The sequence below is a fragment of the Nansenia antarctica genome (genome assembly GCF_963989245.1).
Source record: "Nansenia antarctica genome assembly, chromosome: 14".
Classification (NCBI taxonomy): domain Eukaryota; kingdom Metazoa; phylum Chordata; class Actinopteri; order Argentiniformes; family Microstomatidae; genus Nansenia; species Nansenia antarctica.
In genome coordinates, this window is record NC_137684.1 from 1,574,623 (window position 1) to 1,588,807 (window position 14,185).

At 45.1% G+C, this 14,185-nt stretch overlaps 1 protein-coding gene across 1 annotated transcript in view; it reads right to left on the reverse strand.

Moving 5' to 3' along the window:
• The window catches only part of LOC308170452 (unconventional myosin-Va-like), a gene marked incomplete at its 5' end in the record, with an annotated part of 46,434 nt that overhangs the window by 17,658 nt on the left and 14,591 nt on the right, over positions 1-14,185 (reverse strand). The window contains 18 exons of the mRNA XM_080545242.1: positions 483-625; positions 1,110-1,203; positions 1,955-2,203; positions 2,882-3,121; positions 3,558-3,714; positions 4,299-4,510; positions 4,712-4,820; positions 5,312-5,398; positions 5,533-5,630; positions 5,731-5,853; positions 6,738-6,821; positions 7,987-8,112; positions 8,273-8,413; positions 8,505-8,586; positions 8,765-9,030; positions 9,186-9,292; positions 12,120-12,227; positions 12,840-12,921. Coding sequence (XP_080401368.1) covers positions 483-625; positions 1,110-1,203; positions 1,955-2,203; positions 2,882-3,121; positions 3,558-3,714; positions 4,299-4,510; positions 4,712-4,820; positions 5,312-5,398; positions 5,533-5,630; positions 5,731-5,853; positions 6,738-6,821; positions 7,987-8,112; positions 8,273-8,413; positions 8,505-8,586; positions 8,765-9,030; positions 9,186-9,292; positions 12,120-12,227; positions 12,840-12,921 — 2,508 coding nt within the window. The remainder of the gene's footprint in view (positions 1-482; positions 626-1,109; positions 1,204-1,954; positions 2,204-2,881; positions 3,122-3,557; positions 3,715-4,298; positions 4,511-4,711; positions 4,821-5,311; positions 5,399-5,532; positions 5,631-5,730; positions 5,854-6,737; positions 6,822-7,986; positions 8,113-8,272; positions 8,414-8,504; positions 8,587-8,764; positions 9,031-9,185; positions 9,293-12,119; positions 12,228-12,839; positions 12,922-14,185) is intronic.

Genomic DNA, 14,185 nt, shown 5'->3' on the forward strand with positions numbered 1-14,185 from the left:
TACAGTACAGGTACCAAACAACGACATTTAGGAGGGGTGGCTCCCCTGGTGTTAGGAAAGAAAAAAAAAAACGATTTTGCTATTGATCCGCGGTACACATGCATTCCGAACCGTGGAGGGCGATCCGTTACACCCCTAGTTACAATGAACCCCTCCTCCGATGTCTACCTCCACCAGTGAACCCATCATGGCCTGAGTGAGTAGGGCCACATCTCTAAACTCTTTCTTTGATTCCTTGTGTCCTCGATCCTGGCCTCCTTCAAATTAACTGGAGGTGAACGTCTCCCCTCAGACATTCTCCCCTCAGACATTCTCCTCCGATGTGTTTAGAGAAGGAGTTGAAGAGAGAGGATGCAAGGAATCAAGGAAAGACTTTGATATTCATCTATCTATCTATCTATCTATCTATCTATCTATCTATCCATCCATCCATCCATCCATCCATCCATCCATCCATCCATCCCTCCCTCCATCCATCTCACCATGGCCCGGTTCACCTCGTCCTTCAGGTCCCCGTAGCGGTGCTCCAGCGTCAGGTGTTCACTCAGCAGAGTCTGGTACCTGGAGCGCTCCTCCGCCAGGCTGCTCTCCAGCTGCAGGCTGCTCTCCTGGTCAGCCTGGTTCTCTGAGGGAGGGGGGACACACGGACCTCAGTTAAACACCTTGGACAAAGCCACTAGTGGGGTACGGGTATGTCGGTGGAGGGAGAAATCGGAGGACGGACTCATTGGAATGCATGTGATGGGATGAGGAATGATATAGTATCCAGCACTCGAGTTGAGGGGGGATGGCATCCCCCCTGAAATAAAAACAGTCAAAATCATCCCCCTTCTAAAACTGCCATCCTCCCTTTCCATCCCACGCACACATGCAATGCCATTTTTACCAAGTCACTGACACTGAAGTCACTGACGCTGTGGGGATGCTAAAATTGTCCTCATATGAGAAAATCCACCATCCCCCCTGATTTTCTTTTACAACTTGAGTACTGATAGTATCATAGTATCAAACACGTCATCCGTCAGCCTGTGTATGTGGTATGGGCCAGCCATCAACCGCTGTTATCCAAGGGAGGTATACCTGGGCGGGGGATCAGCGGTGCACTGTACCTGCAATCAGTTGTCTCTGTTCCTGGATCAGCTCACTCAGGCCATCCTTCTCACTGCTCAACAGGCTGTTCTTCTCGTTCAGCTCTGAGACCATCTGGGAGCAGAACAGACAACAATGGATGACGCTGCTGTATTATCAGCGTAGACGACAGTTCCTCCTGATCATGAGGACAACATCAGAGACAAACCTGTTGTGGGGAGCGTGTTACACCTGAACTTGTTCCACCTGTGTACTATTCTGATGCATTATGGGCTGGTTTCACAGACAAGGCTTAAAGCCTAGTCCTGGACAAAAAATCACACTTTAAGGTCATGTTCTCACATGAAAGTCTGAATCAGGACCCGGAGCAAGTGGATGAGTTCGCAACATTGTTGCATAAATTATTTATCTGATTTGCGTTCTCACATGTAAACAAAGTATCATACGCAATCGAAGCAACAGACGTGGTAGTTGATTGGTCAGAAAATTAGAAAATTGCCCGTTCGTCCCGCTCTTATCCAGATCAACACGCATGTGCTGTTGGTTTCCTATGGACAGCCTCGATGCGTCGTTTCTAACCGGAGCGAAACCACCCTTTTCAAGCGGAGCATGCGTTGGTTGTTTGCTCCGGGAGCGACTTCGAATGCGCGTTCTCACAGCTCCAAACGACGCAGAGCAAAGCGAATTTTATCCTAAACTCAGATTCCAAGTGAAGCAAATGTTCTAGTGAGAAAACACACCCTTAGTCTAGGATTCGGCTTAAGCCATGTCTGTGAAACCGACCCGATGGCTATGTATATAGTGTAGTCTATTGGAAGCTGACGGGTATTAAGATTGAACCCAGTGGATGTGGAGTCTCCGGTACCTGTTCAGTGTGTTCCCTGTAGGTCCGGGCCTGCTCCTCCAGGGCCTTCTTCTCCCCCCGGGTGGTGTCCAGCTCCTGGCGGAGGAAGGTCAGCTGCTCCAGGAGGCTGGGGACCCTCCGGGCCTGGGCCCTGGCCTCCTCCTCCGCCCCCTGCAGCCTCTCCATCTCCCTGCCCAGCCTCTCGCCCTCCGCTGCCTGGGACCGCTCCACCACACCCTGCCTCTCACTGAGCTCTCTGTTCTCCTTGTGCTGCAGCCAGTCACAGACACACACACACACACACACACACACACACACACACACGTGCGCTTAACATGTGACAGGTTCATCTCACATCACCTCTCAATACAATGTTAACCCCTGTCTTTCCTCTCGAGTCACTCCTTACACAACGACGGCATAAAAATCCCTCTCCCCCTCCCCTTCCCATGTGTCCCCAGCACTACCTTCATTAGGCCCCTATACTTTCTTCTCTTTACCTTTTGTTTCTTTTTATTATTACTACTCGATCTTTTCAGTTTGTAAAGCATCTTTGAGTGTCTAGAAAGATTATTATTATTATTATTATTAAAAAAGTGTAGCAGAGTTGCTACGGTTACCTGCTCGTCACAGAGTTACTACGGTTACCTGCTCGTCACAGAGTTACTACGGTTACCTGCTCGTCACAGAGTTACTACGGTTACCTGCTCGTCACAGAGTTACTACGGTTACCTGCTCGTTACTACGGTTACCTGCTCGTCACAGAGTTACTACGGTTACCTGCTCGTCACAGTGTTACTACGGTTACCTGCTCGTCACAGAGTTACTACGGTTACCTGCTCGTCACAGTGTTACTACGGTTACCTGCTCGTCACAGAGTTACTACGGTTACCTGCTCGTCACAGCGTTACTACGGTTACCTGCTCGTCACAGAGTTGCTACGGTTACCTGCTCGTCGATCCTCCTCTGCAGCTGCATGATCTTGTTCTCCATGCCGAAGTTGAGTTTCCTGAAGTGTTCCACGGAGCGCGCCTCGGTCCGCAGCTTCTTCAGCTCCCTCCTGGCCAGCATGCGGCGCACGCAGCTCTGCAGCAGGATGACGGAGGCCAGGGAGCTCCTGCAGCGCCGCCGGGCCAGCCAGCCTCTCACCCACCGCTGGATGACCACCACCTTGTGCTCGTACAGCAGCTGGGGACACGAATGGACCCATGAGAAATATCATAATCAGGGTTCCCACACCTTCTGAAACATCAAATTCAAGCACCTTTCAAGCACCTTTCAAGCACCTTTCAAGGACTTTCAAGGACTTTCAAGGACTTTCAAGACTCAATTCCCTCAAAATCAAGCACCTTTCCTTTTTTTTGGGTTCCAGCTTGATTCATTTCCGTGTAAATAGATGTGGTCGGACTGATTTCCTTGCAGGATCTCGTTTTAAAGACCTAGCACCTAATTTTTAGACCGAATAACTGAAATTCGGGACCTTTTTAGGCCTTGCAATCTGCTTTGTTGGATTTTAGACTTTAAGGCTATTTAAGACCAGCGCGGGAACCCTGGGTCTAGGGTAAACCGAGGGCCTAACACGCTGCAGCCATGCTCTGTTAGGAGTTGAGGTTGTGTGTGTTACCTTGCGGAGGTGCTGTCTGGCCACGTAGGCCCGCAGGAAGCACTGGATGGTGAGGGCTGCAGCCTGCTGCTGCTGGTAGCGTCTCCGCGCCACACACATACGCATGTTCCTCTGGATGACGACCGCGGCTCTGGTCCTCCGCAGAAACCTCACATGGCTGATGGAGAGGGAGAGGCACGTCAAAGGACAGACAGGCGTGAACTGGGGGGTGAACCCTCTCCTCCTTACTTTCCTGTCTTTCTTCACTATCTCTATCCAATAAAGAAAATCTAGAAATATAAAGAGTGGGACTGCCCCCACTCAAAAAAAGAAAAAAAAGAAAAAAAAAGAAAAAAGAAAAAGATAAATAGACAATGATCTTGACACTAGAACAGCCACGAGGGGCCATTTGACCCCTGTGAGTAAAGCAAATTGTTCTATCTTTGCACTCAATCAAATTTCAGGACCCTCCTTTCATGACTTTTCCTAGATATGTGCGTTCTACCACCCAGTATCCTTACATTTTCAAAATCAGGATAAGCTAGCGTAAAGCTATTTTGTAGTTTTTCTGTGTAGGAAGCAGGCCAATTTACAAGTGGCCAACTAGTGGTCGTTGTGTGTAAATAGCAGCTTGAGCATTGTAAAGAGTCATTTGACACCCGAGGCGGCTCTTTTAGTAGGCACGGTTGTTGTAGTGTTAACCGGTCGGTGCTGGTTGCGTCTACGTGGGGTGTGGAATGTTCCGGTCTCTCTCTTACTCACCAACGGGCCTGGTAGCCCCGCACGTGTCTCTGGAGGGTGATGGCAGCGCTCCTCATGCGGAGGTACCTCTTGCGGGCCAGCCAGCAGCGGATGGTCTTCTGGATGCGGACGCACGCCTTGCGTAGTTTATCAGAACGCAGCTTCTCCAGGTAGGCCACCTGGCCCGCCCGGAAGAAGATCTTGCTTTTGCCAAACTGGTACTTGTCCTGGTCCTGAAGGGTGAAACATGTGTCCCGTAGTTTAGTACTCAACCATTACATCTTTGTTCCCTTGTTGTCGGTATGTATGTATGTATGTATGTATGTGTGTGTGTAAGTGTATGTATGTATGCATGTGTGTAGTTGACCAGCTGAACTAGCTTCTACAGGTGTAGTTAGTCTACCGGAACTAGCTTCTTGGTGTTGTTAACCTACCTGAACTAGCTTCTTCAGGACGTTCCTGCAGGTCAGCTTCCTGTCTGCCAGCACATCCTTCTGCTTCATCAGAACCCGGTAACGACTAAAGAACTCCTGATAGGTCCACCTGTCATCAAATACAATGTACAATATATAATTCACAATTTTTTTAAATCAGCCAATGACATGGTAACAATTGGTGGGAATTTCAGTCTATATTCATGTGTGTGTAACAAGCTAAGTACGTTGCTGTGGCTGTGTGTGAGGGGACATGGAAAAGTAAATGGTAAATGGACTGACTTATAGAGCGCCTTTATCCAAAGCGCTTCACGACGGCCTCTCATTCACCCATTCACACACATATTCAGACACCAATGGCGGCAAGCTACCATGCAAGGCGCCGGCCCCGCTCACTGGGAGCAATTTGGGGTTCAGTGTCTTGCCCAAGGACACTTTGACATGTGGCCAGCCGGGGCTCGAACCGCCGATCTGCCAACCTTGCGATCATTAGACGGCGGCTCTACCTCCTGAGCCACAGCCGCCCCTTTGGGCTAGAGGTGGTGGTGATTGTTGTTGTTATTGTTGTTATTGTTGTTGTTGTTGTTGTTGTTGTAGTACCTGGAAGGAAAGCCCGCTGCTGAGATCCGGATAGTTTCCAGGACACCACAGGCTCGGAGTTGCTGTACTGCCCTCATGGGGTCCAGGCTATAACAAAGACACCATACAGCATCAGCTATCAATGTGCTCTTTCAGCTGGCATGACAAGCATGCTCCACACCGAACTGTACGACATGGGTGAAAGGGTGAAAAGGGTGAAAAGGTGAAAGGGTCCTGCTCACGTGAACGCAGACTTGTCGTCATTTGGCTTGATGCAGCGTACATAGTGGGGGGTTGTGGCATTCAGGGTCTCCATCAGTAAATGGAGGGAGTTGCGAAACTGGAGGAGAAGGTCAAAAGTTCAGTGCTTCTGGTACCATAAACAAGAGCTCTCCTACACTAGCGTACTGTCAGTGTTAGACCTGTCCTTCTCCCCTCACCTGCAGGCCAACGGTCTTCTTAAGCTCCCTCTGAGACGGGCCGGGCCGGGTCATCTTTGTGCGACTCGTCACGGAGCCGGTGGCCTTCCCCTCCACCTGGAACAGCTCCACCAGCAGGTCCAACTGGACACGACATCATAACACAATTCAAAACAAGGAGAATTATACAGTATGAGGCACATATTGAACCATACAGCTAGTAACCTAATCATTCCACTCTCTGACTTTAAACTGTGTGTTACAGAGACTTTGAATCATACATGCAAATGGGCTTTGGTTATCTATAGCCTGTATCTGCTCACTGTTTCTGTTGCTTGTTTGTTGTTATTTTATGTTGTATATTATATGTTTTTATACTGTATATGGTGTCGTAACTGTACCAACCACTTAATTAAGTGTTGCTTTTCTTGGCCAGGGCTACTGTCTCAATATGACTACCATGGTTAAATAAAGGATTAATAATAATAATAATAATAACAATAATAATAATAATAATACATCTTCAGTGAACAGCAGGGGGCAATGTTGTTCCCATTCCACTGAGTGTGCTGCTGTCATGGAAACATGGGTGTTCACAGAGCAGACTTGTTTCTACAGCCCTCAGAGGGAGGAGTCCTCCAGCTTAGCGGTTCCTAAACAGGGGGGCCGGACCCCTCAAGGGGAGACACTATACACGCCCGGTACGGCTCGGCTGGCAGTGGAGAAAGCAAAACAAACCGGGCTCACAGGTTCTGGTACGGTACGGTAGTGGAAAAGCGCCAAATATGCATCATTCCAGGACCTGGCCATAACTTTTTTCTTTCTTCTTTTTTGTTTACAGAGAAAATGATACCATGACACCAGAAACCTTGAGACATGACATTTATTTTTTTAAATGGGGGGTGTATAAGATGTGTTTGTGTGTGTGTGTGGGGGGGGGGGTGAAAAGGTTGGGAATTTGGGAATACCTGCCCCAGATCACAACCCAGTGCACAAACAGACACAGTGAACACATAAAAAGGACAAACCTTGCTTGACTTCAGGACACTGATCTGTTCTTCGTTTATAGTGTCCTTGTTCTTCTCCAGGAATCCCTGGCATTGATATTCAACCTGAGGACACACAGAGAGAGACAGGTTAGACAGATGACAGAGAGAGACAGGTTAGACAGATGACAGAGAGAGACAGGTTAGACAGATGACAGAGAGAGACAGGTTAGACAGATCAACCTGAGGACACAGAGAGAGACAGGTTAGACAGATCAACCTGAGGACACAGAGAGAGACAGGTTAGACAGATCAACCTGAGGACACAGAGAGAGACAGGTTAGACAGATCAACCTGAGGACACAGAGAGAGACAGGTTAGACAGATCAACCTGAGGACACAGAGAGAGACAGGTTAGACAGATCAACCTGAGGACACAGAGAGAGACAGGTTAGACAGATCAACCTGAGGACACAGAGAGAGACAGGTTAGACAGATCAACCTGAGGACACAGAGAGAGAGACAGGTTAGACAGATCAACCTGAGGACACAGAGAGAGACAGGTTAGACAGATCAACCTGAGGACACAGAGAGAGACAGGTTAGACAGATCAACCTGAGGACACAGAGAGAGACAGGTTAGACAGATCAACCTGAGGACACAGAGAGAGACAGGTTAGACAGATCAACCTGAGGACACAGAGAGAGAGACAGGTTAGACAGATCAACCTGAGGACACAGAGAGAGACAGGTTAGACAGATCAACCTGAGGACACAGAGAGAGACAGGTTAGACAGATCAACCTGAGGACACAGAGAGAGACAGGTTAGACAACCTGAGGACACACAGAGAGAGACAGGTTAGACAGATTTTAGGGAAATTCTCACTTTGGCAGTTAAGACAAGAACACACATAACTGACAACCTCTAGAACAGGACAGGCAAGTGCCTCGTCTGAGATTATTACATTAAATATTAACCTTGTAGATCAGGGTTCCCACACCTTCTGAGACATCAAATTCAAGCACCTTTCAAGGACTTTCAAGACTCAATTCCCTCGAATTCAAGGACCCAACACGGCATAGTTTGAAACAGAACTAGTTGACGAGCTAAGTAATATATAATAATATATTTTATTTATATATAGAGAGCGGGGAATTCAAGCACTTTCAATGACCCATGTCTATTTTCAAAAACTTTTAAGACCTTGATTTCTTTTTCGCAAATTCACAAACGTTCAAGGATTTCAAGAACCTGTGGGAACCCTGATAGATGCATATACTAGTGGTGTACCTTGTCTGCAAAGTGGTGGATGATGAAGGCTTTGTTGGACATTCGGGGTTTGTCAAAAAGGTCACTTGTCTTCAAGAGGGTGTTGTACAGCTTTAGCGCCCATGTGTCATCACAGCCTTTGGGCATCTAGGGGAGGAGAGGGTTAACCCGAGGCTTAATCACCAGCCTTACTCATATCCTGCTGCAATTCAATGCATAACAATATGAGGATGCTGAGCGGCCTGGGTGTGTGCACTGTGCGTGCTTGTGTGCGTGCTTGTGTGCGTGCGTGCGTGTTTTCTGTTACTTTGCACTCCTCGTCTAGAAGATCCAGGACTCCCATCTTGGCTTCTATCAGGTTGATGCACGGCTGGTTGTCGTAGAAGTCGATCAGGGTCCAGGGAATCTGCTCCTTCATGTACTCCTCCTGCTCCAGCTTGAACACATGCTGGGGAAGAGACAGATGACCTTCAGTCTCAGATCTGAAGGGGGGGTAACAGCGATCTGAACATAAGTGCAGAGGAAGAGACCCGACCTACCATGTTGAACTGCTGTTGGAGCTTCTCGTTGGCATAGTTGATGCAGAACTGTTCAAAGCTGTTGACCTCGAACGTTTCAAACCTGAGGAAATCGGTCATGAAAAAGTTTTAAAAAGTACGACCGAGAGACATGTATGTTTATGTATTCAAACTGTCAAAACAACCACCAAAACAAGAGATAGATATAAAAGACACATTGTAAATCGCTTTGCGTTAAAAGCATCTGCTAAACGGTATCAATTATATTTCCATAAACACACCCATAAATGTCAAGAACACCAATGAAAGAGTGCTGTTTGAGGGCAGAGTGCAGCGCCTCGTTGATGTGGTCGACGATCCAGTTGAAGAGGTTTGAGTAGATGTATTTAGCGAGCGCGTCCCGGGAGTTGACGGCGTTCAGTTTGGGGACAGGCTTCACGTAGGTCTCAGCAGCCGTCTGGAGCTTCCGATGACACAGCCAGTGAGCCATGTCCTGATAGGGCACACCCATCAGCTCACAGAACACTGTCAGGTGGTAGCTGTCAGGCTGGAAGCACAACATCAACACTCGTTAGTAGCAGCCTAACGGCCCAAGAACCACCCAAACTAGGGTGGCATTCTTAGGGATATCTAGAGCATGTCTAAGCGTTACTCTTTGGGTGGTTTTACAGTAAAACGTTACAGTGTATGTCGGGTTTTTACCGAGATGGTACAGCTGTCTGAGGTCTGTCTCATCACTTCCACGTTGCCCAGATGAAGAACAGCAGCTAGGATTTGGAACAGTTCCATTTGGTAGCTTTCATTGATTCCTGAAATTAATCAGAACATAAAGCAAAATTAGTACATGCTCTACGGCAGTGTTGGCTGGTGGAGGGAGAGATGGGCGGAAGGGCTCATTACAATGCATGGAATGGCATTCGATACTATTCCATTCCATGTTTTTATTTATTTATTTATTTACCAGGAACAGTGCACATTAATCAACAAATCAGTTTCCACATCAATGTAAATGTGCCAGAGTTAGCTCATGAGCGAATTTTCATCTGTAGTCCCAGAGCACGCTATTACAAAATGAATGGTGTAGTGTCATTAAAAACATCAGCAAGCACAACAAAACGACACAACAGGAAATTATACACTACATGACAACGCAAATACAAAGCAATACAATACAAGACAAGCAACCACAGCAAAATGAAGCAACATTGCAATACAATACAAAACAAGACAATAGATAACAAAGATACATAACAAAGTGACCAATATAATTAAAAACTGTTTACGAGCAATGCTTGGAACGAGTATGATTACTCATGATCGCAAATTTGGTTTAGTTTAAGCCACTCCTTAAGTTTAAGTTTAAAAGTTAGAAAGTTATTGCACTCTCTTAGATCAGTAGGAAGAGTATTCCAGTAATGGATGGCTCTGGCTGAGAAGACTGTTGGCCCAAACTTACTACGTCTAAATGGTACATCACAGTCTCCTCTAGTAGTTGCCCTTGTTGCCCTGCTGTTACTATCCTTCTGAGTTATATCTGACTCAGTGGAGGAGGTGAAAGCCCATGTAAGACCTTAAAAATTCGGCAAGCATCTGCAAAACATTTAAAACTAACACAATTAAATAAATCGTACTTTTGTACTACGGTATATGGCAATGGTGGTAGCTATTGGCCTTTCAGTCAAGTGTCTTTAGTGTTTTTTTGTAACGGGACTCAAGTGGCCTCAGAGTTATTGCGTTTGCTTGTGACCAGCTTGTAAAACAGTTATGATATATGACAGTATGATATATGACAGTATGATATATGACAGTATGATATATGGGAGAAGATCATGGCATGCATGAAGAGCTTTGCTGCCTCTGTTGTTAAAAATGGTCGTATGTGTCTGAAATTAACCAGGTTAAATTTTACAGTATTTATCACTTTTTAACATGCTTTTGGAATGTTAGGTTTGAATCTAGAATGATTCTGAGCTATTTGAACTCTGAGGCCACATTGAGCTTTACTCCCTTAACAAAAACATCGGGTTGGTGAGTCTCTGTAGATTTGGATGATAAAAACATACAGACAGTTTAGCTTGTATTAAGATGTAAGTATGAATGATCTAACCCGTGGGATACATGGACCATGGCTGCAGTTAATGTGTGTGCAGCTTGTTGTTTGTTCTTAGCATGTATATAAAGGACTGTGTCATCAGCATACATTTGTATGTTGACGGATGGACAGACCAAGGGCAAGTCATTTTGGTTCTAACCACAGTACTGAGACTGCATTAGTAAAGCTTGTAAACTATCTTAGACTTATCATAGATGCTGGTGGTGTATCAGTTCTTGTCTTGTTAGATTTGAGTGCTGCTTTTGATACAGTAGATCACACTATTCTAATACATCGTTTAGAAAACTGTGTTGGTCTCTCAGGACTTGTATTAGAGTGGTTTAAATCTTATCTAGCTGGTAGGCATTTCTCTGTTGTCCTGGGAGACTCTGTTTCTGATAATGTTGACATCACATGTGGGGTCCCTCAGGGATCTACGTATTCTTGGTCCCTTGCTCTTCTCCCTATACATGATCCCATTAGGTGGAATCATCAGAAAACATGGTGTAAATGTTCATAGTTATGCTGATGATACTCAGCTGTACATATCAGTATTGCCTGATAATTCACATGCACTCAGCTCGCTGGAGAATTGTCTCAGAGATATAAAACTTTGGATGTCCAAACATTTTCTACAACTTAATCAGGACAAAACTGAGATTCTTGTCATTGGGCCAACACCACAAAAAGACAAATTGTCGAATACGATGGGAACCTTGCTTTCAAACTACAAACATGAAACTAAGAATCTAGGTGTGATTATTGATTCTGACTTAAGCTTTGAGCCTCACATCAAGTCTATCACTAGAAATGCTTTTTATCATCGACAGAATATTGCAAAAGTTAGACATTTTCTCCGGCAAGCTGATGCAGAAGTGTTAATGCATGCATTTGTTATTACCTGTTTGGACTATTGTAACAGTCTCCTTTCTGGTCTTCCGAAGCAGCAAGAGTTTTAACCAAAACAAGCAGACGAGCTCATATAACTCCTATTTTAGAAACTCTACACTGGCTTCCTGTTATGTTCAGAATAGATTTCAAGATCCTTCTGCTTGCACCAGAGTATCTGAGAGATATTTTGCTAGCATATCAGCCCAATAGAGCTCTTAGGTCTTCTGACGCTGGTTTTCTCTGTGTACCAAATTGTTTACATTAGGGATGCAACCTCAGTAAATATCTTCAAGTCAAGACTAAAAACCCATCTTTTAAATATTGCCTTTAAATGACTAAATAATAAAATTATGATTATATAATGATTTGAGCACTTTGAGCTGCAACGTTTGCAGGAAAAGCGCTATACAAATAAAAGGTTATTATTATTATTAGTAGTATTATTATCATTGATATACAGGCTAAATAAATAGGGCCCATATATTGCAATGAGCCCATCTTCCCATTTCTACCTCCACCAGGCTCCCCTCTTCAACACGTTTTTAGGTTGGTTTGGCTCACACTGCAGGCAAACTGGAATATAGCATTCATTGGTTAGACATGATGTATTACCATCCCTACCTAAAGGAGGACATGGCAGAGGGCAGGCTCACCTAACAAGGAGAAGGCCTTCCTGGTGCTAACCATCTCTCTGGCGTCATCCACCCCCGCTATGACGGGGCTCCGGCCCTGGTTGGTGCAGTGGAAGTCTTCTGCGCTGCCTACAGACAAGCAGACATAGATTATACTAAACATTTGACCACTCAAATATAGGCTAATCATAGCTTTACTACTAATTAGTGAAGTTCATATTCCAAATGTTCATGCCAATATGGTTTTACATATACTGTATGTCCTTAGTGATATTCAAATTGGATTTCTACAATGAACAGGGTGAGTTGTAACCTGATCACAATCATGACAAGTGAAAGTGACTTTTTAAAAAATGGCCACATCACGAGTGTTTGGAAACAGACATTTTTGCTGATTGAATTAGTGTAACTGAAGATGAGAAGCTTCCCAGACTGATAGTATGAGTGATGACAACAGAAATAAGTCATTTATTATTATGATTTTTGTATTACGCATGTTTGGTTTTAAAATTGTAGAATAAACTAAACTAAATTATGTGTTTAAACTGATATATGTGTGTGTGAATGGGGGAATGAGAGGCCGTTGTAAAGCGCTTTGGAGCAGCTTTGGAGCAGCAAAAAAGGCGCTATATAAGTGCAGTCCATTGACCATTGACCATACAGTTGGGGTTTAAAACAGAGCTCAGTTACAGAGAAAAACACATTCGTCCTCCTCATTCCTGTTAAAACAAAGTCTCATACCCAACTTTAAAGCCTTGAACTCTGGCAGATGTGAAGAGGCACACAGCTGGTAGAAGATGTGATAGTTCCTCTCTTCATGTGCCTAGGACAGAGTGCAATAAGACTGTATCAATCCATGAACAACTAAATAGAGGTTGATTCATATGTTTACTTTATTTGACACAGCATTGATTGTGTCTTGTCCCACTAATGACATTGAACACACTGGGTGTTGATACTTCACACAATGACCATTGCAGGGTTCCTACTAGGGCTGGGACGACGCGTCGACTTGCGTAATGTGCGTCGGTGCGTCGCAAATAAACAACATGGCTGCGACCAGTGGAAACATGGAGGAGGCTACTAGCTAATGTTACACAAGCAATGTAGCTCACCACAGTTTGTATGTCTTGTCTTCTGGTGTTAGTAACGTTAGCTATGTAGATGTAGACTTCTAAATGGCCAGGGTTTTTCCTGCATAGAGAATTATGAGGCGGCCGCCTCCAGCTCTCGACAAACTGACGGTCGTATTTTCTACAAGCGTTTCTGTCATTTCTAACTGCAATAGCGCACTGCGCCGACGTGGTGGCGGGGGCGCTGTTTCGCAAATAAGTTAGCTTTCGTTTTCGCTAGCGAAACAGCTGATAGTTGATGTTGACTGCTCAAGGAGAATACATATTTGAAAGTACAGAATGCCTGAGAGCCTTATATTGCATTATATTACATTATATTTTGAATGGTCATCTGGTGCCTGAATATTGTGTTTTCCTTTACATAAATAATGACATTTCCACCATAAATTGATGCAGAAAGGGCACAAATTGGTGCATATCAATTCACCAGAATGCAAGAAATTAAGTATTTGATGTTTAAGGACCCCCAGACAGCCCTGCTTCATGGGTCCCCCCCGATGTCAAACACCACTGGTACCACCTCTGCCTCATTTTGAGTGAGGAAAAACCCTGATGGCCATGTTGGCATTCAAGTTGGCTAAACATAGCAGTGAGTCTGCCCTGTGTCTGGGGCTGTTTGACAGAGGCAGTTACAGTAGTAGTAGTAGTAGTAGTAGTAGTAGCAGGTCGCCGAATTAAAGGTGTCTGTGTTTAATTGCGGGCCCACAGACAGCCCCCATACATCAGCTGATCATTTAAAGGGGCGGCCGTCTGAGTAATGTGCATGTCACACACTGCTTTGTTTTATAAGAGCAGCAGCTATTACCCAGAGTGCTTTATAAAGACACTGTTAAACAGAGAGAGACAATACAGCCATTATTTTGGGGGAAATTAAGTGATACATTAATCGAACAGCAAAAATAATAATCGTTAGACTAACCGTTAAATTAGTCGTTAGAGTAACCGACTAATCGA